The 27,147-nt window shown below is 39.4% G+C and overlaps 5 protein-coding genes across 13 annotated transcripts in view; 2 read left to right on the top strand and 3 right to left on the bottom strand.

The window, feature by feature from the left end:
* Positions 1-15,012, bottom strand: part of LOC122611843 (disintegrin and metalloproteinase domain-containing protein 10) — an 88,196-nt gene extending 73,184 nt beyond the window's left edge. For 2 of the 4 annotated variants that reach the window (XM_043785194.1, XM_043785193.1), the window contains exons 1-2: positions 13,478-13,977; positions 6,293-6,325 (exon numbers count right to left, since the gene is read on the bottom strand). In XM_043785194.1, coding sequence (XP_043641129.1) covers positions 6,293-6,325; positions 13,478-13,541 — 97 coding nt within the window. In that variant the 5' untranslated portion in view covers positions 13,542-13,977. Of the gene's footprint in view, positions 1-6,292; positions 6,326-13,477; positions 13,978-14,698 lie in introns of those variants that run through there. The other 2 variants (XM_043785190.1, XM_043785191.1) reach the window with 2 other exon arrangements.
* Positions 15,013-15,871: 859 nt separating this feature from the next.
* LOC122611651 overlaps positions 15,872-27,147 on the top strand; it is a 43,549-nt gene continuing 32,273 nt past the window's right edge. For 3 of the 4 annotated variants that reach the window (XM_043784893.1, XM_043784890.1, XM_043784891.1), the window contains exons 1-2: positions 15,872-16,048; positions 17,957-18,346. The gene's annotated coding sequence lies outside the window, so the exon portion shown is untranslated. The remainder of the gene's footprint in view (positions 16,049-17,956; positions 18,347-27,147) is intronic. The other variant, XM_043784892.1, reaches the window with a different exon arrangement.
* Positions 21,949-22,953, bottom strand: LOC122611652. The gene has a single exon (XM_043784894.1). It carries the CDS (start codon positions 22,855-22,857, stop codon positions 21,964-21,966), a length of 894 nt encoding a protein of 297 aa, XP_043640829.1. The 5' UTR covers positions 22,858-22,953; the 3' UTR covers positions 21,949-21,963.
* LOC122611655 lies at positions 22,911-23,843 on the top strand. 2 transcript variants are annotated; one of them, XM_043784899.1, is made up of 2 exons: positions 22,911-23,326; positions 23,489-23,843. In XM_043784899.1, exons 1-2 carry the CDS (start codon positions 23,038-23,040, stop codon positions 23,800-23,802), a joined length of 603 nt encoding a protein of 200 aa, XP_043640834.1. In that variant the 5' UTR covers positions 22,911-23,037; the 3' UTR covers positions 23,803-23,843. The 2 variants fall into 2 exon arrangements, with proteins under 2 accessions (XP_043640834.1, XP_043640833.1); XM_043784898.1 differs by having other exon boundaries at positions 22,916-23,326; positions 23,486-23,843.
* LOC122611653 lies at positions 23,819-24,909 on the bottom strand. Of its 2 annotated transcripts, none has more exons than XM_043784897.1 (2): positions 24,541-24,909; positions 23,819-24,479 (listed from the first exon to the last, which is right to left on the bottom strand). In XM_043784897.1, the coding sequence occupies exons 1-2, from the start codon at positions 24,773-24,775 to the stop codon at positions 23,998-24,000; spliced, it is 717 nt and encodes a 238-aa protein (XP_043640832.1). In that variant the 5' UTR covers positions 24,776-24,909; the 3' UTR covers positions 23,819-23,997. The 2 variants fall into 2 exon arrangements, with proteins under 2 accessions (XP_043640832.1, XP_043640830.1); XM_043784895.1 differs by having other exon boundaries at positions 23,819-24,482; positions 24,541-24,906.

Below are 27,147 nucleotides of genomic sequence, written 5' to 3'. Positions count from 1 at the left end.
GCCTGCTCGCTTGCGCCGAGAGAATTGTGGAATTGGAAATCCTCAGCTCCTCTCCACATCTGACACTTTGGATATATCCTGGAGCTAAAGCCGAAGCTGAAGCTGAAGCTGGAGCTGAAGCTGAAGGCTGAGCCGGTAGTATTCCACTGCCATTCTATTCTGTTGTGGACGACAACAGAAAATTTCACTGAGATGCGCTTCAATACTTTTTCGCTTTTCCCCAGCTTCTTTGCACAGCAATATTGCCTTTTTTCAGTTTCAAGTTTCCACACTTTGCTTTTTTATTTCAGTTTTGTTTGTTTCGTTCAGCTTTGACTGAATAAACAATGGGGAACGGCGGTCCTGAATAATAGATTTTTTAGCTTTTGATTGTATTTGGTGGCCAGATATATGTACGTATATATACATATATTTCGCAACCCTAAAAATGGAAAAATCATCAACTGCATCCGTCGACGGCTTAAAAATTAAATTGTTCAAAACACAAATTGAAATTGCCAAGGCGGCATTAACGTGACTTTTGTGGGTGTTTTATTTCCCTTTTTATTTGTTTTTCCCTGCGCGTTTTATTGGCTTTTCGCAGGCAATGCTGAAAAATTGGCTGATTGAAAAAATTGTGGGGTTGAAGGGAAATCAACGAAAACAAAGTTAAAATTAGAGCTCTGTGAATGTTTGATAGGGGAAAATTGAAAAAAGTTTGATGCAAATTCAAGATGCTAAGCCAGTGAAATTTAAAATTCTTTTAAATGATTTATTTTCGAGAATTACATAAAAATTACATTGAAAACGGGATAATCGGCTTGTATATCAATCGAAACCGGTATTTCGCTTCATCAGAGTGCCTAATTCGCTGTTGTTAGCTAATTGGGTTTATCTACGATGGGTTTTATTTAGTCCACAGCCCTCGATTGTAATTTATCGATCATTCGAATCCAAACTTTCTGTCCGGGGTTAATAACATGCGGCATAGCACAATGAACACGGCGAATGCTCCAACGAACCGAAAACAGAAAGAAAAAACGAGGGGGAGCTACAGATTGCAAAATGGACAGCAATGAACGCAAAAACAAGTGGACGATGAAATTGTGAAAATAAAACTGAACACAAAAAAAAGAATACTGTTCCACTTGCAGGCGAAATGCAGGCGCTGTTGAAAAATATATAAACCGAAAATATCGTGAATTCGTAATATTGCAAAATCCTTTTACAAACATTACTCCTTTTCCTTCTCCGAATAGTAAACAAATAGAAGCTTTTACAAAATGTTGTTCCATTATTGATACATAAAAAATTATTACCTTCACCAAAAATGATTTAAAGATAAACTCTAAAGAGTGTTAGTTATATGATATACAGGAGAATGATATGGGTATTAAATATGCCCCTAGTAATGTTCTCTACAATATGCATTTTAAATTTTAAGGCAGTTTCGTGAAATCCCTATCTCAACTTTAGTTATTCTCTTGTCTGAAGAGGCAGCTTCTATATGGGCCTTTGTTCATTAAAGATGCGTTAGCTTGTGCCCCCTTCCAGTCGAGACGCCTCCTGTCTGGTGGCCATTATTTATATCGAGCATCTCATACATAAGTCTGCGATTTTCCTTTGATAATTAAGTTGTGCACATTAGTTCGCTTGCGTGTTTGCGACCCACTGCGTGAGCTGTACATATATACATAAATACATTCGTTTTCCGTCCTTTTTTACTCATTTGCGGAGGCGAAGTCCTGCAGCATAATGCTTCTATTAGCCAGCTCGTGTCTGATAACTGAGTTATTCGTGGGTGGGTCATGTGGTCCGCCCCTTGGCACTGCCAACATCCTAATTACCCGGCATAAAAACGTTTGCTGGCCCACTGCGTGTGCCTTTGATTAGCGTTGGGTAATGAGTTTTCAGATTGTCCCAGAGAAAATGTCTGGTTGGCTTCTTGGTGGAATGGGTGTGTAGGTATTTGTGGTGAAAGTGCGTAGGCTGATCATGAATATCTATAATATTCCCTATATCATGATTTTGTAGGTTAATTTTATAACTCGTTAAAAGGGAAGGCCATTGCAGCTATTTATATGAGGGTACTTATCTATGGATATATGGATAAAAGACACATTATTCTACTAATACTTTGTGTTATCAAAGAGTCCGCTATAAAAAAAAGATACTACCACAGTGGCATTGAAAAGCTAACAAAGCGCCTCATAAAAGTCAAAATCAAACTGAAAACGTGGCATGCAATAAAACGAAATTTTAACAAACCGATAAATGGCAGCGTTGGAACAACCGAATTGACTGTTGCAACCGAACCAGACATTTAAGCCTCACATTTGGTAATCAATGTTCCCAATACCCTACAAGGCCATTTAATAGGAGCAGGCAGCTCAGAGCAGAAAATGAAATGAAAATCCCGTTGGCCAACAAAAAAGGGTTCCGTGGCTCAGGAAGGAGTAAGCTACTCGTAAAAAAGGATGGGCCAGACTTGGCTGCAAGGATGAACAATAAAATAAAGTTGATTAAATCCCCGGCGACAAAGTTTATTAGCGAAAATGCTGGCAGCGTATTTGGGTGATCCGATTTAAAATATGTACAGCTGTATCTATATGCACCTTATGTACACTTATCGAGTAAATATGTATTACTAAGAAGACAGTAGCTTATCCGCTGGTTTTTGCCAATCATTAGACAGACAATAGCAGCAAAACACAGCCAGCACGCTTTTCAGGAATAATAAAAAGCTACCTACACCACTACATGTGTTGAAGTCTTTGAATAAATTATCATCCGTATTAGATTGATAATTACTTTAAATCTAATTAAAAATTGTTTTTTTATTATGAAAAATGGTTATCAGTTGATAGCTTTCCTAAATAGTAAATAAAAAAGTATGAATTATGTATAAAGATAGTTTTAAAATAGAGTTACATACATATATAATAAATTCGAATTTAAATTTCAAATTTTTTAGTTTATCAGTGTAGTCAGGAGCGGAATGCACACATATCGCTGAGCTACTCAGCTCCCAGTTCGCGACTTCCTGTCTGAAAACACAACGGATATGAATATACCCTAAAGCCATCAGACAGAGTAAATGGGCGTGTATTGAAGATAAAAATGGCTGCAAAGCGAGTACGAACACCGAAAGAGGGAAATACGGGGGATATTAGAGAATGGCAGCGCTCAAACTGCAGCTAGAGCACAAAAACAAACAAAACATGGCTAAATAGCAGGATGGTCATGGGAACTAGGGAGCTGTCCCATCCTCGACAGGATCTACCAGCCTGCCACCACTTCGCATTTAGCTCAAACTCCAGAAATGTCTGCTCTGTCTCTGATACGGGCAAATCTGTTTGCAAAAAAAGGAATGGGGGGAAAATTAAAAAACAAAAAAAAAAAGAATGGCAAGTGCACAATACCCGGCAACAGAAAGTTTTCAAGCACAATGTTTGCAGCTCTTTAGTTCGTGGAGGATTGCAATCCGCTTCACAGCAAGGAAAGCAGATGAAAATGCTTTGAACAACGGAAATTAAACCGCTCCAGCGATTATTATTATGCTGCTTAGGATCAAGAAATTATCATGCAAATATCGAGGGAATTTACAAGCTTGTTAACAACTCCTCTTACTAGCTGTTTTCGATATGGCATACCCTACATTGAATAGTTATAACAACCCTCAAGTTTGTTAAACGTATTTATTTGTATATATGTACAGTATATAAAGTTGATATTATGAAACAAACTTCCCACATGTCTTGACACTTTATTTATTTCACTTTCCGTGAGAGCAGCGGAGCGCAAACTAATCAGTCGGTCAACCTATTCGTTTGCATATTTTTCCTTTCATGTAACCCTATCATCTGCATAGCCTTTTTTCAAACTTCCTTGTCCCTTTATGTATTTTTTTTTTTTGCCCATCCGGTAGCGCAATCAACTCTTCATACTTCCCTTATTTTCCTTCCCGTTGAAAAACTGCATAACTCCAGATTCATCCGCGAACCGGGGAAGATACTTGGCACACAGGGTATGGAGAAAAAACAAAATAAAAAAAAAAATAGCAAAAGCTGTTGCACACACTCGCTTGAATATTGTGTCGATTGCGTGGGCGTAACCGGGGGGGAAATGCTATTAACTGGTCATACCCCACGGAATAGCATAGTTTTTTTCCGTTTTTTTAGGACCCCTCGCTTCAGGGCACATGGATATATGAGCCAGCAATTCCCATTCCCAACACCAATTCGATTTCTTTACTGTGATGCCATGTCTAGAAGCCGCCACATAATCGTATCAGCCGATTTGTAATATGAAGCGGAAGAAATGGACTATAGTTTGATGCCGGCAGACTGTTTTTAATGTCGTGTATCTTCTTTACAATTCAGTGATAAATACACACTTATGGCCAAGGGGACTTATAAAACCAGGTGCTAGAATATCTATGATGTATCCTGACCAAAAATACCAGCCATTTTAAACAGGCAGTAGAATTCAATGCAAATAAAAACAAAACCGCAACGAAACAATTGACAATTTTGCTGATCGCAATTTGTATCACTCTAAAAGTTATTAAAACCAAATGAATGCAATGATTCTCATACAATGTGAATTGTTATTTATTTTGCACCGTAGTTTTAGTGCTAAAAAGATTTGGGAAATCAAATTTAATTATAATAAATTAGAATTTTTATTGGACAAAACTATGGACATTTTACAGTCAATTTACGAAACAAATTATAAAAAAGTTAAAGCTCTTGCCGCGCAGTATAAAAATACAAAGGAGTTGGGAAAAAGTTTGCCGATTTATTCAATTTTAAATACACACAAATTCAGACAGGCAATCAGACAGCGCCATTTTTGTGCTAAAAATATTTAACAAATCAAATTAAATTAAGATAAATTAGAATAAATACGAAACAATAATATGCACATTTACCTGTTATTCATCTACCGCCAACAAAGAATCCTTAAAAATAAATTAAAGCTTTTGCGGCGCAACAAAAAAATAAAAAAGAGTTGGGGAAAAGTTTGCTGATTTAACCAATTTTAAAAAACACACAAGCTCAGACAGGCAAACAGACAGAAGGCAGACACAAAAAGCCATTCCATTGACCGCAGCACAAAAAACAACACTGGCGGAAAAAGAAGGAGTTTTCCGGGGCTCGGAGTTCGGGGTTCGGAAAAAGGTGTGTGGAGCGCGGCAGCATCTGCAGCGTTTGCAAACCGGCGACCACGCTGCTCCCTTGGCGTGGGCCAAGTAAAAACTCATCAAACTATATTTTCAATAAATAATGACAATCGAGTGGGCGGGGGCGCTTCAAAATGGCCGCCATTTTCCACCCAAATGCGCCACAGCTTCATTGATTTTATGCCATTTGGCCAGGAACCACAACCGCTACAAGCATAAAATTGAATCATAAAAAATCGAACAGCAACGTATATATATTTTATATATATTTAATACATGTGTGCCACGCCTTGTCGAGTGACCCAAACATTTGCATGAGCGGGAAAAACAAAACAGAATAAAAGCCACTACTTTTACAGTTCTTTGCATTTTTCCTTTTTGCCCGTCACTCAACTGACAAGTCAACAGCGATGCAACCTGCAAGAGGCAAGGGTGAGGAGCAAAAAGGTGACAAAGGTGGAGAAATGGTTGGAAAACGTGGACGAGTTGAGTTGAGGAAAAGCCCGGGGTTTCGAGTGGGTTGGCTCGTAAGAGTGGGGCAGCCTAAACGAATTCTAGAGCTACTCGACGTCGGGCATTTTTCCAACTACTCTTTTTTCGACTTCCTTTGCCGCCACATATTATAAATTGCCCCACGGAGAGCCGTGCCGAAGTGCCGGCGTGTGAATGGGCCAAATGTGCGGGCCTCTAAAAAAAAAGAACTGATTGAGATGAAACTAAGGGAGTTGCAAGCACTTTTAACTTTTCTGATTCAGCATTTAGCAGACTCCGATCGCCAAGAATTAATTAATAACGAAAGCGCAACAGACTAACGATAAAAAATCAATACATAAGCAATCAAAAACGCAATCAGTACACAAATTTTAATACATTTCAAACCACAATTGCATGAATAAATCTTTTGAAAAAAATCTACTTCAGTGATCCAATTCAAATAAATTCATGTTTAGAGGAATGACTTACTACGACCACCCAGCTGAAATCCAATTTTAAATATCTGATTTAAACTAAAGTTTACCCAAGAAGCTAGAAATTTTAAGATCAAGAACATACCGGTCCTCTGAGATTATAAAATGTATTTTATTTTCCAGTCCATTACCTATCAATTTAACTTATACGTACGCTTACCTCTTTTAACTCCAGAAATATCTTTTGCGTAACCTGCAAGTAAAAGAAAACATTTTCAATTTTAGTTCATAAGTATATTAAATGGTTTTCTCTGGAATTTATCACGACTAAAATTTTAAAAAATGTTTCTGTTAAACTATTTTATCTGCCAATTTATATTGATATGCCAACAACATTTTTATATTTCTCCCTAGCAATCTCACTGAGTAACGGGTATCTGACAGTCGAGGAAATCGACTATCAGAAACAATCTCTTGTTTCTATGCTCAAAGACCAAAATATGCGAGCAATACACAAAACCCGACAAGCGGCAAGAAGACTCCACTCATTCAGGTCCCTTTTTCTTTTATTAAAAAGGGTAACTTGCAGTACAAAAACACGCAAAAGTATTCAAATTAAAATCCACTCTAGTAAGCTGAGTGCAGCTTTTCGGTGAAGGAAAGAAAGTAAGGCGGGAAGGCAAAATGTTTCCTTCCGGACAGGCCGACAAGCCAACGAAAACAATTCTCGTTTAAGTTCAAATTTTATATTATCCAACAAAGCTGCTGTCATTCTGAACCAAAAATTAAAGAAAACAATACAATTATTGTGAATAAAACTAGAAACTTCACAGGTTTGACGGAAAAATCATTTGTTTTTCGTCTAACCCTAAACTTGCTATCTAATACGAAGTATTAAATGATTAAAATTGTAGCCGCTTTATTTACGCACTCATTAAAATTCCCGTGCTCATTTAAACATTTTTTTCGACAGGTTTATGCACAAATAAATATTCGCGGAAATGTTTTTTGTAACAATTATTTTAATTTGGCTGTCAAAGTTTTATACACCCCATAAAATATGGTTTTGTTTCTATTCTTATTTGGTGACACGTAAAATTAACGCTAAACAAAATGAACAATTTTCTACGAAGTGGTAACAAAAGAAATTATATTATGAATAAAACTTATTCCTATAGAATACAAATATGGGTATGCAGACATAATAATTAAATTGCCTGTGTAATAAATCCATATAAAAATGAAAATAAAAACACGGAGAGCTCAATATTAGATATTATTCGAAAGTCAAAGATGGATTTGTTTAGTAGCATTTGTTAAACTTTTATCTAAGCGCATTATGCTTCATGTTATTTAATCCTACCCCGCCATCTAAATTATATATTATTGCCTTACGATTTCTCTTCAATAGTGGCACACTTTTATTGACAGCATTTTATGTACAGTAAATTAATGGGGTTCATTTTGGGGGTGGTTTTTTGGTGGTGCTGCATAAGTAAGTTTTTTCTAAAGGGTTGCATTTTAGTAATATATTGCATTGGATTAATAGCCTTACTTCATTTTCTCAATTCCACTTGATTCATATTAACTTTTGAATTATATTAGAATACAATTTTTCATAAATTTTTTGTTTATACGTGTATAACGTGCTTTTAAACATCGATCCCAATGCCAAATATGATCATGAAATACACTCTTGCAGGAAACGTCACTCAGATTGTAACACATTCATTTCAGTTTCTACGTACCTCCATCACCCATGGCAACCTTATGTATGGTATATATGTAAATCATATTTAAGTGAACTGAATCATTGCTGGTACCCAACAAACATTACCTATTCACTGACTCGCTAAACACATACATAAATATACATTAATACATAAATTTTCAAATTTAAAAATGATTTTTAATGTCTCTTTAAATTGATTTTACCCTTTTATTTCGAATCGTAAGCCGATATGCAGACAAATGAATAATTTAATTTTTCTGGCAGATTCTACAAAATCACGTTGTGGAATAAAATCTATAACAAATCAAATTTATTACGACTATTTATTACCGCGTAAATTTTGCGGTTTGGGTAGTTTCTTACTTTCAAAAACAATGATTACCAACTTTAGTTATAGTATTTCCAAGTAATTAAAATTTTCATTTTTTTCTGTATAACATTGCTGCTTCCTAGTTCTAGTATAATAAATGCTATGGTTTTTAATGTTTTTTATTTTACTGACTACTGTTGAAACGGTAATCTTCATCGACTGATTTGAAAAAATGCAAATAGTGGTATACAATTTCCTACAAAATATTTCACTACTAAAGCTAATACTTTATGTACATACATTTTAATGCCATTTTTGATTGAGGAAAAAACTGACATGGCAGACCCATTTTAAAATTTTTTCTTTTTGCTGCTTTTATGGAAATGTTTGGTATCTATTTGCTGCACATCAATTCAGTTATATTGTCAGCATACATAAAAGGCAAAAAGAGAAATATATCGTATGATGTTAAAAAGCAGAAGTATTGCAACTATTTGCTGTTGCAATTGGCATTATTTACATACGTGCACTTTGAATTATTGCTGCAAAATAAATATTAAGATCATACAGTAATTAAGAGAATGCTCTGTGCAAATTTCCCTTTTGAAATGTACAAACTGATTTATTTAGATCTGTGCTCTGTGAAAACTGAAAATAAATCTTCAGTACCTATTTAGATTTATATAAATATTTTTGTCTCTAATTTTTCACTTTGTAAAGTAAAGTAATATAAAGACATTTTTTCTTCTAAAAAATGCACAGCTATCATCTACGTGGAAACTTTTCACATACACACACATTTAACCACACACACGACTTTTTGACCGAAAGTTTGCTTTTATTGGCAGCAATCTGCGTGCACGGTGTCGCCTGGGCTGCGAGTTTGTGCCCCGCAGGCACGGGAAAAACAGATAGACAGAGATTCCAGACACAGACAGACCCCGAATCATAATGAGCGGCATTAAAACTAATGAAAATCAACTTTGGCACACCGACGAAAAACGGCGGAAAAGCCGGGCACCAAAAGGGCGCAAGCCGAAAGGGGATGATGATAAATATACCCCCTGAAAAGCGCGCAGCACAAAAATGTCGACTTCTGTGGCGGAGTGGAGACACAATAAAAATAAAAGCCAACGCCGCCCCACCATCATCATCATCGACCTCCCCACAACCCGTTCCCATTTTCCAGCCAACTTTAGACGTCGTAACCCCGAGCAACAATAAGAAAATTGCGAGACAGACAAAGTGGAAAAACGGAAATTTCACAAAATCAGAATTTCTCTTCTCCGCATGAGAAAAAAGTAAGAGTAATTGTTTAAAATATGAACATATATATAAAATTAATTCATAAGGAGTATTCAACAAGCCTTGAGATTATACAGGTCTTATCAAAAAATATATCAAATAGTACCTTTCTTATGTATTTAATTTTATTAAAACTTAGATAAATACCTCAAGTTAAGAAACTTTTGCTCACTAAACATCCCTCCAGTTATTTGCAGGATTCCATATTTAATTTGTTAAAATGCGAGGGAAGAGCAGGAACAGAGCTCTAACAAAAAAAAATATATCCGGAGGCTTAAAGGACGAAACTATGCACATACATATGTATGTATATACGGATAAATACGTACATATGTATGTGCATAATTCTGTGTCCAAGTCAAATGAATGTGAATCTGCACTTGAATGCGAATGCGAAAAGCGAATGCCAGCACGAAAATGTTCTTTGACTTGTTCTTATTCTCTTAGTTTTCTCCTTTATCAGCGCTTCCCCGTTTCATTTTTGTTTGTTTTTTCACTCGCTTTGTTGCTGTGCGATGGTGAGTAGTGTGTATGGTGTATCTTGTATCTTGTATCTGTAGCTGCGTCTGTGCATAATGTATCTCCGTCTTGGCGAATCGTTTGCCTTCTGTTTGTTTATGCTTCGCGACTTGACTTGAGGGAAAAAGAAAGGAAATGCGGAAAAGGGGAGAAGAAAGAAAAGAAAAGTTTTTATGCCTTTGTCTGATGCTCGTCTGTTTGTTTATGTATCCCCCTCGTATCTCTGTGGCTTACCGCGTAACTTTAATAATTTAATTAAATTCTACCAAGCTCCAAACCTACGCCCTCAAACCGCATCCCCAAACCCACTGGTGTCATGCGAGTCCCGCTTTGATTGTTATTTAGGCCATTTGGCATAATGAGGCAGCATAATTCTCACATAAAATCCAATTTAAGCGCATTTTTAGTGGCTAACTTTGGGCTTCCTGATTGAATTGAAGGTTACAAAAGCATGCATTATTCACTATCTAAAGGAAGTGCGAAAACCTAAAAGAAAATAATTTGTAATTGCTCAAAAAAATCTGTTTTAAAAGTCCATATATTTTGTATACACATGTATGCCCTTGACAGAAATGTTTTTTCCTCGGAAAAAACAAAAATTAACAGCAAACCACAAAACTAGATACGACTTATGTCGATTAACTTCATAAAAATAAAAAATTATAATTTTAGTAGAACGTTGTAGGCAAAATATGAAAGCAGTGATTAATGCTATGATCCTAAATGTTTAGTACCATATAGAACAATATATATGACAACCATTTGGAGGATTACGTTAATGAATGGCATATTGAAATGCGCACGCCATAACCTTTAAGTCGGTTACGAAAATTGCCAACACGAGTTTCACCTGCCAGGATAACGGCATTTGTGTCGATCCAACCATTGCTTTCACCCTTGGAAAACCCATTTACATTTCTCTGCATGTGCAGCGCCCTAGAAGAGGGCAATTTACATCAAGTCACGCCCTTTCATTAAAGCTACTCATCAATTTGAAGTGCCAGGCGCTTCAGTCATTCAACAAGCTTAAGGGATTTATTCACCGCATGTATACATTCGCATATAAATGCATACATGTATTTCATTTTTTATTACTTTTTATTTCATTTATTTGGCAGGCACTCGGCAAACAATAAATGTCAGCCGCCTGGTGATAGTAACACACTTTGCAATGAGAGATACATTTGTATCCGGCAGATACGACGGCAAATACAGAACAAGCGCGTCTATCATCTGGGTCGTATTTTCCAAAAAAAATAAACCCCGCGTTTTGTGGGTCATTTTGTTTGTATATTATGAAACAGCACGATGTTCTTCATCCACGGTCACGTTGTCATCTCTAGATTTCGATGGTGGCTTCATTATTTGTTTGTTTACTATGTTGCACTCGGCACGTACGGGAAATAAAGCAAAGGAAAATTGCATAAATGCCCGGGCAAAGTGTCCATTGTTCTCTGGGCCCCATCATCCTAAACTTTCTTCCCATCCCCTGACCACATCTCCTATATGTGATTTATGACTGCTTTTTGCCCGACTGAAATTATATTTGAACCAACTTTTAGTGAACAGCTTATCAATAACAATAATAAAATCCAGAAAAAGCCAGATGTGGCTCTGGAAATTCAATTCACTCGTCAGCTTGCGTAAAATCTTTTTTTGTTTCATATAGCGCCAAACACAAAAAATGAATTTAAGAAAAAAAAAAAAAAAAAAAGCGAAACCAAACAGATGCAGATAAGTTACGTAAAAAGTAGCCGCAATCTTAAGCTGAAACTGAGATACTAATACAGTATCTTTATCTAAATTCCCAGCTGTATCTGGTTTCTGTATCTCAGAACTGTTGCTCTTCACAGCACTTCTTGTTTATATATTTCCGTTGCTTCCTCTTCTTTTTCGCGGCAGAAAAACTCTTCTCCAATAGCTGTTGCATATATATATTTATAATTTTTTCATTTTCAATCATTATATGGATTGCAGCCCAGACAGATAATGCCGAGACATTGACCTTTTTCGCTGATTTTTTGTTTTTCTCTGGCCTTTTCTATTCGCCTCGATTCTGGGTTCTCCATTCTCGGTTCTTGTGTCTGCTCTCTTTCTTTGTTGTCAGATTAGCCGGCCAAGTGGATAAACCAGTTTTCGCCTCCGCCACTCCGCCATCTTCTTGGTTTGATTCTTGGCCCTCTATCCTCGGTGTTTTTGCCCATGTTCATGTTGCTTGACTTTGGCTAATTAGCCAAGAGTGGATGTTGTTGCTGTGGCTCTTGTTGTTGCTGTGGGCCCTTGCCCCGCCTCGAATTTCGTAACGTTGAACTTAGGAAAATCTTGCCAAGCAAACAAATTAGTTGAAGTGACGAAAAAACGGTCAATTACGTATATATACATTTTTTTTTTAAATAACTTTAATATGTATCAAAAAACACAATATCTTCATAATTTAAGAAGCACATTATCCATTTAGCAGCATTTAGTAACATTTATATATTTATTTAGTTTTAATAATTTAAATATTTCATAATTTAAGTAGCACATTATCCATTTAGCAGCATTTAGTAGCATTTTTCTATTTATTTAGTTCTAATAACCAAATGTTTTTTTTCCGAAACAGTGTTTTATACCGAAGTATTTGGTTTTAAAATTTTGTAAGTCCCCTTTGTTAAACCCAAGCAAACGATTTCACAATAAAAATGGATGAGTCCCCAGAGGTTTACTCAGGTTTTCATGACTCACGTTATACCTTATGCTTTCCACCTTCTTCGCTCTTTTTGCCCCAACAATGGATTTGCTTTGTGGAAATAAATAGGTAGAATCTGAATGCTTAATGTACATACATACATATACATATGAGTAGCTAACTTATGTGTAAAGTATATTCACGGGTTTATGTATATTGTGTTAAATAGAGTCGGTAGAGTTTGAAACCTTGGCACCTGCAAGTGAGAATAATGCTGAAAGGCAACACAACTGACTGAAAGCAAACACTCTGGGTCACAAGAAAAACATTCTGATAATTCATTTGAAGTGACAATAGCGAAATTAAATTAATTATGCTAAGCAACCCATTTGTTTAATAACAAAATACACCCACAGGAAAGCTTGTGCGGCGAGGACCCCCAAAGACAATTACCCAAAGTGTCTACTAAAATTATAAGAGGACCCACTGTGCTCCACCCTCAAAACAATACCATCCCCCGATATTCTTCACTCGTCAATTATCCTGGCAAAGTACGTAATTATTTTTGTTGCTCGAAGGGTTCCGGGTGAAAATGTTAACTTTGTTTCCGCCTGATTGAGCACTTACTCCAATGTTATTGTCTATGGGTCATTTGCAGCACCCTTGGCTGTATTTCATTTTAAGCCCTGATTGTTGTGGTTTTTTCAGTTGCCAGTGAGTCAAGTGCAAAATAAAAGACTAATTCTTTATGTTAAGGGAGAATAACAAGATAATAACAGGCTCCATTTTTGAAAGGTTTAAGGAGAAAATGTTTAAAAACAAGACTTACGTTCATAATCATTTTTAAAATTATGTTGTGCAAACTTACCATTTACGATGATGATGAAAATTATCGATACGAATACAATGTTGAAAGCACATTTTGATGACATTATTTGCGATGGGGATCCAACGTGGATGGTGTCGACTAAACAGAACTAGCACAAAATTTCTGTTTGCTTTGTTTTTATTTCCTCGAAGGACGTTGGTTGGTCTTAATAATTTCCTTTTGGCAGTAGTTGGTTGCGTTTTTGGGCACCTCGCACTCCAATCTTCGCGGGTTTTTAATCAGAGCTTTGCACTTTCCATGCCATTTACAAATTTAGCACTTTTTGCATGGGCCATAAAGCTTCGCAGCACTTTTTCGCACGCACGAATTATTTTTGCTATTTTTTGCAACTTTTCTTCGAGCTCTTGTCACGTACACTTTTTTTTATATTTTTATTTTCTTCCAATATTTTCTCGTTAATAAATTAAAAGCGAAAATAAAAAGAAAAATCCTCCTTTTTGGATGATTTTTTGTGTTTATTCACTGGATTGTTTATATTTCTGGATGCAGAAGAGTGAGACATTTAGATCGGCACTTTTATTTTGATTCAACTTTATCAATAATATACTGATAACATATTTGTATTTTATTGTTTATTTTTTTATATTTATATTTTTACGTAATATTTATAAGTTCAGTCTGGGTTTCTTCTTGCTTAGTAACTTTAATAATAGTTGGAAAACCAAAACATTAGCAATACAAACAAACAGAAAATCACAACAAAAACAGCTATTGGCCTCTTGCACTCGCACAAAGGCAATGAGCAAGCGCAGAGGAGAGCGAGAGAGGGAGAGCTAATGCAACAGAGACAATGAAGAGCGACGGAAAAGGAGAAACAGAGAGAGCGACAGCTGCGGCGCAAACGCAATAAAATGCATTAAATTAATTATTGTTGCTTTCAAGATTGTTGTTGTTGGTGCCACAAGAAAACACCAAGTCGACATGTTTACAATACGATTACAAATAAATAAACAATGCACTTCTTTCTTGAATAATATAATGTTGAGTTAAACTTTTCAATTGGGCTAATTTAACAATGTTTTTGCATGTTTACTTATTTTCGTGTCCCTCTTCTTATCCTTCTTTTATGCTCTCTCTTTTATGTTGTGTTCTCCGATTGCCACTCTCCATTTCTCTCCATCTCTCTCTGGTTTGCTATGTGTTGCCCGTAAATTAAATGCGTTGAAATGCAGCCATTTTGTCTCCGCAATTGGCACTCACTTGAACTCCCGTTGAATATTTTGTTTAGCCACAATTCTCAATTGGCCTGAATCGGGAGCATTTTCTTTGATTAGCGCACATTTCTTAGGCCAGACTTGGCGATTTATTTATTTTTAATTCGCTCACCCGCTCGCACACTACACACACACACGAACGCACGCACACATGCAAACGCACGAACACGCGTCCAGCGATTTTCCGACTTTCCGACTCCCACGGCGTTCCGAGATCCGTTACAAAGAGTTACGCGTCCAACTCGCTTGGTGGTTTTTTTTAAACTACCCGATTTCTCACAATATATGCATATGTACTCCCGTTTTAGTGTGACCATCATCTCGAAAACAGATTTTCCTTTCTTGCTCCCCCATTGGCAAGCTATTTTTGTGTGCGTTAATACTGATTTTGTATATAGAGATGACACAAGGGCTAATCGAATATCGATTTCCGTTTAAACAGAGAATTTAGTTAAACGTAATTAGCTTGCAAAACAAAAAAATGAATTGAGTAACATCGCATATAACAACTATAGGAATTTATGTAAACATTATTCATAGTAGGCATTGCAAAGATCTGAGAAATCGTCAAAATATTCAAAACGATTATCAGGACAGATTTCATCAAACAAAAACAAACGAATTAATTAATTTAATTTAATGTTACTTGGAACTTATAAGTTCACGCTTTGTTTATTAAAAGACGTGTATACTTTGCTTTTTCACAAATTGAACAAAGAAATTCAAAAATGGCGCCAGAGCTTACATTATTCAGCATCCCTCGTTAATTTTGTCGATAATAATTGTACGCCTGGTGGCAGCCTTTGTCATAATCTGACAGCGTTGCCAGACTTCATATTTTAGATTTAAAAATAAACATATTGAAATATGATTTTTTTTTTTGTACATATAACACATATTAATTTGCTCTTTATATGAGAATCATTTTTTGTACTTAAGCTTATAAGCTGAATAAGTCAAATTGGTTGCGTGCTGTTCGTTCTAATCTTAAAAAGACGAACGCTTCTTTGGTGAATTGTTTATTATCCCTTCAATGATAGAGTGCTGCCCTTTTAAGCCGCGCGCCCTCTTTTGACGTGCTTGGATTTTTTAGTAATAAGCACACAGAAGGGGCCTTGAGTCGTGCCACCTGGCAACACTGCGTCAGATGCTCTTCGAGTGTTGCTGCGGGTGGACGTGCTCGCTTTTCTCTCCGTTACCGTTAGCTCGAGCTCGCGCTCGTGTATCCGTGTGTCTGTCCGCGTTCCCCGTCCGTGTGTGGGTGTAGGTGTGAATGTGTGTGTCCCTTTGGTCGCGTGTCGTCGCCGCTTTCATGTAAACGAAGATTGTGCAAAAGGTAAACGCCAAACGGTGGCAACAACAGTGAATGATAAACAGAAGCGAAACAGCCAGCAAGCACAGCAACATCAACAACACCAACAACTAACAGCAAAGAAGCAAGCAAACAAAACTTGTGAAATACTTTTTGTTTATTTTTTTTTTTTGGCCTGGTCTGGTGGCAAGTGGCAAAAGCTATAAAAAACGATTCTCAAAAACAGGTTTTCTGAGAGAGCGCGAGAGAGAGGAGGGTTTACTGCAAATGCGAAACTAGAAGCTCAACTGCTGCCGCACAGTGGTCACTACTAAACTTCTAAACTTGCCCCACTGTGCGCCCAGAACTTGTTTTCTTCATCTTTTCTTTTGACTCCCCTCCGCTGCCCACTCCTCCCTTCCCTATGCAGCTAACTACTCCTTTCATCGGGCGTTTTAGAATGCATATTTGGTTTATGGGAAGCTCACATGCAGCGCCCCCCGAAATCAATACGGAAAACGGTTTTTCCCGAAAGAGCCGTTACTTTTCGGGAAAATCCCCGTTCCATTGCTCCTCGGCTCTGCCACAAAAATCAGCTGGCTCTGCAGTCGGCGCAGCTCTGCCGGCGTCGGCAGTGGAGGGACTGCGTCGGGCGCCTAGCAACAGAGGTTAACCTCTGACTACAGGGACGGTTCACGCTTGGGCGCTCAACATCTCGGGGAGCAACACGTTACATAAGGTGGCAAAAGTTTGTCAACCCCAAGTTTGCTCAATTTCCACATTTTGATACTAAACCAATAACAGTAGGAACTCAGCTATAGAAGAAACATCTTAGAAAAATAAATATTACAATCTGTAAATCAATATTACTTCGTAGAACAGAAAAATTATCGTATATTTTAAATATCTCTTGACCAAAAAAAAAGTAAAACTTAAATACTATATATAAATAGTAAAGCCCGTATGTATTAACTTCTATGTATAACTCCATAGAAGGCATTCTTAAAAATGCTATTTGTTTAACTTTTTTTAATACTTTTGTTAATATGTAAGTTTAGAGCTTAGGGTTTCAAGAATTAGCGTTTTTTTTGCTCCTCTATCCTCCTATTGAATGATTTCGGGCCTGGTCCTTGCCGCCGTCAGCTGTGCGCGGAGTGCGCAGGCGCCACACACGCACAGCAGCACTCACACACACACACCGATGGGGCAGCCACAGGCAGCAGGAAGCAGGCAGAAGAAGAAGAAGCGGACCAGCCTGCTGGTTAACTGCCTGACTTTGGCTCGCAAAATTGCATTGCTGGCGTCTCGCTCGCACGCACTTACTTCGGCAGTAATGCCGGAAAATGGGAAAATGTGGAGGGATGGCGAGAGGAGGAGAGGGGAAGAGGGGGAGAGCAGCGCGATGTGGGCCGAAGTTCGCAGTTGGCAGTCGGCAGTCGGCTTTACATAAGTTGACGTCCGTGGCAGGCGGTCTGCTCCTGGAATTTCAGTGCCCGGCTGCAGGTCCTTTGCTCAGGTTGTGTAGACGCGCTTTTCAGTTTTTCCGGTGGATCAGCTGCTGGCGCTTTGCAACTGGTTCGGATTTTCCTTCACTTATTTGTACCCCTATTCCTGATTTTGAAAGGTTTACTTTAAAATTTGTTGTACTATTTTTGGTTTCATTTATGTTGGTTCTGCCTGCAAACCGGCTGAAAATGGCCAAAAGGTTCGTCGACAGTTTTGTGTTTTTTCAGCTGTTCGGCTGGTGGAAGACAAAATAAAAAAAAGAAGTGGTTAGACCTCTTTTTTATTACACTTTAATTTGGATTTTTTGCCATTATTTATCTCATTTCTCAACTATTGCTATTTGCCGCCCGCGTGGGCCACTTTCAAAAGCTTTTTTCGGGGCTTCCGTCGATTAGTTTTGGCTTTTATTTATTTATTTATTTATTTCCTATTCGACGAATCATAAAGCCAAAAAACTTGATTTGTGCGCACGGCCAGCAGTAAATCAATTTAACAATATCAAATCGCTCGTTAAACCGTTTGAAAAAACACGTCTAAACGAATTTATCCCCATATATATACATATATACACCATGCAGCCGAAGTGTTAATCGACAAACTACAAACAGCAACAACGCCGGAGAAAACAACATGTGAGGCGGCTCAAAAAGTTAATTCCACCAGTCGAAAAGATGGCCGCCAGGATGTGCAGCATCGTTTCCATCGTCATCATCTAGATTTTAGATGCAGCAACAGCAACAGCAGCAGCACCAGCAGCACTCACAGATACACACGCATACCAATGACGCTGGCAGCCAGACACTCGCACACCAATACCAATGCCAGTCCCTCTTAAAGGTGAGTCGCACTTAAAGTCTTGCATTTTAAATACCCTGCAGTCGTAAAACTGGGTGAGCCTAGAGTCTCTCGAATTTCGGGAGTAGTACAGAAAGTGCAGAAAGTTTGCAATATTCATATGACGTCTCTTTAAAGTAATTCATTATATTGTTACTGTTTTTTACAAATTAGTTTGTTGTACTGAATCCTTAAAATGCCTATTCGTAATATTTAAAAAATGTAGCGTTCCTTAAAAAACCTTCTTTGGTTTGTGATACATTAATGGAAATCAGATTAGGTGGCATATCATATGTATGTTTTCTATATTATAAGGTACACGGTTGATGTGTTCCTTAGAAGTTTTGCACGATTAAAGCTTGCAGATTAGGAATCTGCCACTGTATGCCCATCAAGTCGAACTTGAGCCTTTCGTTACCCATTTGGCACGTTTATAAGATAATCCTCGATAATAAATATATGTGTGCTGGCAAATGTATTTTGAAACCTTCGTCTATCAAGCCTTGCGAAATGTCCAATCAAGACGAGAATCGCATGATGAATGACCTCAGCATTCCCATCAATCTTACACAATTGTCCCCCCTCGGCTGACTCAAAATTTGAGCTTGAATTTCTTTGATATTTGGCGACCACCATCCGTTTTTGTCTTTCGTGTGTTGATTTTTTGAGCTTGCGTGCTTAGAGAGCATCTCAAAGTCTAACATTTCTCCTTCGTTTTTTTAGTTTGGCGAAATAAGAAACGCCAAGCGCGAATTTTTATAACCGCTTGGAGTCGGAGTCGGAATTGGAATTGGAATCGGATTTGAACCCGGGACGAAGCTGGAGATCTGGCCAGAGGAGAGTTCAAGCCAAGTGTAGGGCTGTCTTTTTTTATTATTTTCGTAATTTTTTGTCGGTTTTGGTCGCGAGCCCATTGAAAAAAGCTCGTCAAACCAGTCGCCGCCGTTTGTATTTTGTTTTTGCCTCTGCTGGCTGTTTTTTGTTGTTGTTGCTGCTGTTGTTTCCTAGGCCTGGGCAAACTGGCCCCCGTTGATGACTTTTTACATAGACGCTGCTGGCCCGAAGAGATACCAACTGAGATACGAGTGTTAGCCAGCCGAGCCATACGGTCATATAGCCATATAGCCATATCGCCATAGAGGCCCAGACTACTCGACCGACAGACAAAACATACACTACACGTATCTAAACTTGTTTGAAACGTGTTACATTTTAAGAACGTTCGCCGCAAGCGGCAAGTGGCAATAATCCTTTCAAACTTGACAGTGCTGCCATGTTTGAGAACGCGAAGGGCTTGTGCCCCAGTGGGAGTGGCATGGATCCACGGATTCTCGTCGTTTTTTTTGTTGCTTTTCTTATTTTTCATTTGAAACCTAGCATGTGTATCGATGTATCTACTGTGTATCCGGTACTTTATATGCTGGCTGTCAGTCTATCTGGCTCTGCAGACGTTTTGGCTGCCTTTGTTGTTATCATAATGCTTTTCTTTTTTTCTTTTTCCTTTTTTGTAACACACGGGTGCTCTGCTTTTACCCAAATCCCGCACAAAATGGTCACAAAAAAAATAAAGGAATAAAGGGTGAAAAAAAGTGAAATTGATATTTTCGCACAAATTGCCGTTAACAAGGATTGGTGGATGGGCACCTAGGCAACGAAAAATTTGCCTGACAAAAATTGGTTGAAAATATGCAGCGAAAATGAAATGAGAATAATGAAATACGAGAAAAAAGTGTTAGGTTCAAACGGGAAATTGTTTACCGTGGTTCCAAAATGATGTAATTTCGCGTGTTCGTGCAATTCAATTTCCTGCCAGCGGAAGCCCGCGTCGCTCTGCTCGCCCATTGAAGTCAAACATTCGTTCCCGACCCCATCATCATCAGCCTCCCTAAGAAGTAGGAAACCACCCCCACCAAGTTTAAAATGTTCTCCGAAAATTGTTTGGCAATTCCAGGCGCATTTTTTTTATCGCCCCCCAAACTTTAATTGTCCCTCGAACCAATTTCGTTGAGCATACAGTGCCAGAAAATCGGGGAGATATTTATTTATGTGCATGTGTATATTCGGCTACAACAGCAGTGCATTATGTAAAATTCAATTTAGCTGATTTTGCTATCATAACAGCTCATCCGTTTTGGACAGCAGCCCTCCTCCTCCAAAGAGTCAATAAAATTAAGGGTACTTCTTTGTGAAAAAGCGAGTCGATTCACATAAATGAAATTAAAATAGCAACGTAATCTTATAAGCAAACAATAATATATCTTGCCTATGTAAATTCAAGTTAGACAGCAAAGTACTGAACTAAAAATATAATGCATAATTAATTAAATGAGAAATACAAAAATAGTTTAGACCATCTAAGTGGTGACCAAGTTCTAAAAATTCCTTTCTGATTAAAATAAATTGAAACTATCATACGACGACGAAAAATCTCTTTTAAAATTCAAGTTACACAGATAAAGTACAGTAATAAAAATATAATGCATAATTAAATAAATGGAAAATACAAATATATTTAAGACTATCAAAGTGGAGAGCAAGTTCTAAAAATTCTTGTCTGATTAAAATACATTGAAACTATCATAGGACGAAAAATCTCTTTCAAAAGTGTATGAAAAGTTCGTTATTTATTTGGGCATAGAATTTCCCAAGAATATTTGCCATATTTCGCATAAATAAATTATATTGAAAAGACATCCCCCGGTCATTGCCTGCCTCTCGCCTCTCCAGCCTGCTGGTTCTCGTTTTGGCCGGGCCTGGCTGGCATTGCCTATATTAACAATAATTCCTTTGTGCCCGGGCATCTTGCCAAAAAGTTGGAGACCGCCCTGCTCCTGGCACAGCAGGCGACGAACGTTTTGTGGCCAATTTCCCGTACCCAAAGGCCGACTTTTTGTGTGACCCATTGTCAAGTCAAGTCAAGCCGGACAAGGTCTACCCGCGCTCCATCCACTCATGCCACATGCCCATTCTGCCACCCGCTATACAGAGCTACTTTTGTCTAGAGTTAAACTCGAAAAAATCAAGAAAAAGTTGGCGAAGAAAGGCAGTACCATTGCGGCAGCGGCGTAAGCGAACTGTAAACTTTGGAGTCCATGACAACCAGTAAAACTGCTGAAAGACCATTGATTGAACCTGGTCATGCGGTTTGCTTGCATTTTCAAAGTTTCGCAACCCGACTTTGTTTGAGGCAGCTCAAAAATAAACACAAAATGTATTTTACATCTAAGGAGTATGCAATGGAAGTACTTTTTTTTGGCATAACGTTTATACGGACGGACAGGCGGACATAGCTCGTTACGGCCAAGATCCTGATTGAATATTTTAATTTCAAAAAGAATAATTCAACCGAAATTATTACACCCGTTTAAAAAGAAAACTAGAGAACACGTCCCTTAAATAAAACTCAAAATCCAGTTAGACTAAAGAAACTTTTGTTGTTTTTTGGCATAACGTTTATACGGACGGACAGGCGGACATAGCTTGTTACGGTCAAGATCCTGATTAAATATTTTAAATTCAAAATGAATAATTCAACCACTCTTCTTAACCGAAATTATTACACCCGCTAAAAAGAAATTTAGAGAATCCGTACCCAAAATAAAACTCAAAATCAAGTTAGACTAGAGAAACTTTTGTTGACTGCTATTATAAATGTAGTAGTACCCTCCGTTAAATCTTAGTGTGGCCAGTTCGTAGCGCATGGTGCCACTCACCGGATTGGCAGCCACTCGCACCGGTGACGAGGAGAAGCTGAGGGTGCGGTAGAAGAAGGCAGTGAGAAAGCTGGCACTGATCACGAAGGCCACAAAGAAACCCAGGCAGAAGATACAATCCTTGTTCACCTGCAGGCAAAGACAAAAGGCTGCCACAAAATCGCCAATGGAGCGCCCAATTCGCGCGCAGATCGTTTGTCGAAGCTGGGGAGGATTGGCCGGCAGGTTGTTGCCACTAATGGTGAATGTGTGCTGAGTGCGTTCGCAGGGCGGTCGATTTGGATCTGGTCTCAGGTTGGTCAGATCCAAACGCAATCGCCGGGACTGGGATGGCACCTCAGCGGTCTGGGTGCCCAGCTCGCAGTATTGAGGAATTTGGAGAATCACTGCCGGGTGGGGTCCTCCCTCCTGCCTCTCCATTGCATCCAGATCGTGGGAGAAGCGACAGATTAGTTCCAGGACATTATGCAACTGCTTAGGGGATACTCCCTTATTTTGAATCTCTGTCTTGGTCTGGGGACCCTGAGCCTCTGCCGATCGGTAATTGAGGACTGCGGATTGAGCACTCGTGCTGGGCACATCATCCAGCTCGGAAGACACCCGATCGTTCCCTGTTCGACCCGCATTCGGAAGCTGCTCCTTTAGGTCGAGTTTTAAAGAAGCCTCCGTCCCTGTGGCGCCCAAATTCGCATCTGGCAGATACACAACATGGCCATGTTCAACGGCGGGTGGCATATTTATTATAATTTCCGGTGATGACAGCCTTTCGTCTTCATCGTTCTTATCTATATGAATATCCATCGTATTGTGTTGAATACTGGGAATTTTTTGACCAGCTAATACCAAAATTGAGTGCTAAGTTCAGTTCCGGTGTGATACTTGTCAACATCGTGTTTGATACCGAAATTATGTTGGCTTTAGTAGCTTAAAAGATATTTTTCGAAATTTTTCCAAATTCTATCTGTGGACGCTGTAAACTTAATGGCGTGCAGGGAGCCACCACAAACTGCGATCGTCATTAACTTGCTAATTGGGGATTTGGTCCAGGATGCCGTTAACGAGCCGCGCAAACTGTCCGAGCAGAAGAACACCTGCCAGCGACTCTTCGACATTTTAGGCTTTCAGGCCGACGAATGCTTCGAGGACTTGGACTGCAGTGATGTGGCTGCAACACCCAGTTCCATCACCGTCCGCACCAATTTAAAATCAAGTCTAGTCGAAGCGAACAAACGGAACTGGCACGGCTGGATGTCCAAGGCATTGGCGGAAGGTAAAGATATCAAAACAATTTATCTGTCTTTTGGGGTTGTCCCCGAAATCACCGATAGCAACACTCCCAAATTCCACACAAACGGGATTATATTTCGGGGAAAAGAGATACCCGCATTTAATCAACTACTATAAATCTGATCACTGTACCAACCCGCAGAAGATTCGGACGAGGATGTGGAGATCTTCAGGAAGAAGGGAAGCGATGGGCTCAAGGACATCCATTCGATCGGCGTGCAGACAGACCAGCCACGTCGGCGCATCCGAGTGTGTCCTGTGGATTTCGCCCCAGCTCTGGCACCCTGCGAATCGACGCGACACACGATATTCATCGATGCCGTTTCCGTGCAGATTCCAAACGCATTGGGTCGACCGCCGCTGGCCGATCGATTTTGCTATATGTTGACCGATTTCGCTTCGGCGCTATACTGTAGTTTCGCCATCATGTGTTGTTGCACGCCCAATATGTTGAGATGAATTAAAAAGGACCACGCTGGTTGGAACTCTGTTCAGCTACATTTGTACTAAATTTTTACTTATTCAATCCAGTGCAAAAGGAATCATTCTTATTACAATTATGTGGGCGGGATACCCGCCCAGCTACTTTCAGCTAAATTTTCACTAAATGTTAACTTATTCAACCAAGTGCGAAACGAATCATGCTTATTACAATTATTTGGGCGGGATTGGGCCACGCAAGAGGGTGCGCTTCAACTCGTTCTGCTGGTTGACATTGGTCTGCAGGTTGCCGTAAATGTGGCTCAGTAACAGGTAAAGGCACCACAGGCACAGGACAATGAAAAGCGCAACTGTCAAATTCTCGCCGATCATGGCGGCACATGCGAGAATCGTATCCCCCGTCTGCACAAGGACCTGCCACATCCTTTGGCGCAGTGGAGGCCTCTGCATAGCCGTGAGCGATGTCACCGATTCCACCTCGATGTGGATCGTGTGCTGCAGGATCTTGCTGGGCTTCTCCGTTTCAGGATCGTTACCCCCGCACACAGCCGCCAGCTTCGCCTCCAAGTCCTTGCTATCCATCTTACTCTGATCCGCAGCATTCCACGAGGTCTGACTACTCACCTCGCAAGTGGGCTTGATTGTAATGTCTGATAGCTGAGAAAGACTCGATGATCTGTGCTCCACGATTTCATCTTCTGCGAAGATCAAACTGTTAGCCCTACAATAATAACTTCAATAATAACTAATTCTCACCTTGCTTGAAAGCAAACTCTTCGGACCGGGTTCGCTTCAGGCGGCAGGTGTATTCTTCGAGCAAATGGCACTTGGTAATCTGCCTGTGAGTTAGACGGGCCCTCGGAATCTGGACATCCTTATGCCCCACAGTCCAGCCAATAGGTGGCGCTTTGATGGTATCGTCCAGTCTTTTTTCTGCTTGTGCAGTTATAGAGGTATCATCTCCGGGAGTGCCACTTCTTGAACTTAGCATGTGGAGGTCTTCCAGTCGCTCCTTGCTGTTGTGATTTAATATGTTTTTCGTGTAAAAATGATGAGTGTGCGTGAGTATGAAGCGAATTTAATTTATTTTCTACCAAACGTGTCATTTAAAATTAGTCTGGCTGAGATTCGTAGCAAAGGGTTGCTTTATCTGCTTCAAACGACCCTGGCAGACCGGCAATTGAGCCTCGTTGGCCAGTGGATAATTTTTGCGCTAAATTAAGCAATTTCCTTTCCTGTCTGGCTGGCAGATCCAAGCGCTGCTGTCCATCGACACTTCAGGGTCGACTCTCGTCTATGGATTTTCCTGTCTAATATGACAATTATGACGGTCTACTGCACTAATGTTATTTTGCATAAGTGCATTTAAGGAAGCACAGCAAACTACCGGGTTGCTCTCAAACTGAGATTTCATGTGCCAGGTGCACTGGCACGTGTTCACTGGTCAAAACTGGCAAGAGGAAGGAAAATTACTCTCCTTGTGTAAATATTTAACCAATTGTTTGTAACTATTTTGAACTAAAGGTAGTTGCAAGGTCAAAGCTAAAAAGTGCTCAATTCATTCAGACCCAAGAACTACTTTAATGTACCAGCACAATAAATAAAGTAAGATAAAAACTTTGCTTCGGGGCATAGCCACACATAAACTGTCATTTTATTATCTGATATTTTTTTGCACATTCGCTTTAGATCAAAATTCATCCCCCAGATTTAAACCACAATTTCCGTTCAATGGCAAAAAGCTGTCTCCGTATATTTCATAATTTGTTCGGGGGAAACTTTTCGATGAAACTCTATTAAAGCAGAGGGGACATAATAAATTCATGGAATATCTCGACTTGGCCGGGTGTACATGTGGCATGTGGCATGTGGAGAGTACGCACATTTGCAGTGGGGAAATCAAAATCCGGGGGCTTGGATGGGAACTTTTCTCGGTGCTGTTCTGTAGCAAGTCCTTTGGTGTCCAGTGCGCACCTGCTACTCAGTGGTCGTGTTTTTCATTTTCGGGGGGAGGGGGGGGAGGGGAGTGTGGGGATGCTTCTTTTGGTCCAGCCATTGTTATCATTTAAAAGGCTTAAGTGCGCCGAAGATTTATATTTATATATTTGAAAGGAGGGGAATAAAACGACAGTCCCTGCGACGAGAAAATAAGATAAACGTACACGTTATTGATTTTCCACTCGCATGTGCCGGCCAGTGTGTTTGCCTTTGGATGATGCTGTTGCCATGGACTGCATCTCCCTGCTTTGCTGCTGCTTCCGCCTTCCCCCCTTTCCCCCTTTTGTGGCGCAGTTTTGTCGCCTGTCCAAAAAATTGAATTCTGGGCTGGGGCATGGTGTTTACGTGGGTTGTGGGCTGTGGGCTGTGGGTGTTCAGAGTGGGCTTAACTGGGCAGCCAACGCCTGCGCTTGATTCATCTGCCAGTTGATTGGTGTTTGTGCGAAAGTGTTGAAGCAGAACAACTGGGATTGAGTGGCCACCATCCTTTATCCGCCAGCTCCCAGTGCCCAGCTCCCATATCCCAGCTCCCAGTTCGCCCCTTCGGCTGCATGTTAAGCTTTATTTGTGTTGCCTACTTTGAGGCGTCGCCGAGGGGCACGCAAATCGATCGTGCTGTCCGTCTCAGATAATGGATTTAAACAAAGCCCAGCTCGCGGATGCATTTCGTGGGAAAATCCATTTGATTATAAATTGTCATACATAAAAGGTAAAAGTCCACAAGAACATATATATTAATAAAGAATAAAGGACTATTAAACATATTAATGTACTTATTCAATTTTTAAAAAGTTAGTTAGAAGTAGATAATAAGTTACGCCTATAATATGAAACATGTGTCTCACTAAATGAATTGCTGTTTTAATTTGAAATTATTGTTAAATAAATCCGCACCCTTTGTGTTCACCGCCATCCGCGTTGTTGGCAACCTTCCTGATTACACTGCCGGAAAATGTGTCGGCCTCTTTCTTGGATTTATGAGGTGTGGCTGATTATATTTGGTGCCGCACGATAACTATATATATATATCACCCTATATAACCAAATGGTGCAACTGGGCAAATATAGTAGGCGTCTAACCGTTGCCAAAAGTTCCAGTCTGCGCTTCGTGCTTGGCCAGCTCGTAAATAATATTTGTTTAGAGATATTTTTGCCTTAATGCTTGTTTGTTTCCTATTACTCTGGGCCAGCTCGTTTATCATCTTGGCCAAAGCCAGCAGTTTCGGATGCTGCAAGAGCAAAAGGACCAGCTACTGGCGCAGCATGCATTCAATTAGCGCCTGGCAAGATGCGGATTTTCGTCGTGCCATATTATCATAAAGCTCATAATTCCTTGACTTGTTTTTCAGATGTTGGTCAAGATGT

This window comes from Drosophila teissieri, chromosome 2L (assembly GCF_016746235.2).
Source record: "Drosophila teissieri strain GT53w chromosome 2L, Prin_Dtei_1.1, whole genome shotgun sequence".
NCBI lineage: Eukaryota > Metazoa > Arthropoda > Insecta > Diptera > Drosophilidae > Drosophila > Drosophila teissieri.
This window is presented reverse-complemented; position numbering and strand designations above follow the sequence as displayed.

Coding starts and splice junctions, on each gene's coding strand:
- LOC122611652 (XM_043784894.1), bottom strand. CDS start 22,857: ATGGATATTCATATAGATAAGAACGATGAAGACGAAAGGCTGTCATCA.
- LOC122611655 (XM_043784898.1), top strand. CDS start 23,038: ATGGCGTGCAGGGAGCCACCACAAACTGCGATCGTCATTAACTTGCTA. Junction 23,327..23,485: donor GTCCAAGGCATTGGCGGAAG/GTAAAGATATCA, acceptor ACCAACCCGCAG/AAGATTCGGACGAGGATGTG.
- LOC122611653 (XM_043784895.1), bottom strand. CDS start 24,775: ATGCTAAGTTCAAGAAGTGGCACTCCCGGAGATGATACCTCTATAACT. Junction 24,483..24,540: donor AGAGTTTGCTTTCAAGCAAG/GTGAGAATTAGT, acceptor TGATCTTCGCAG/AAGATGAAATCGTGGAGCAC.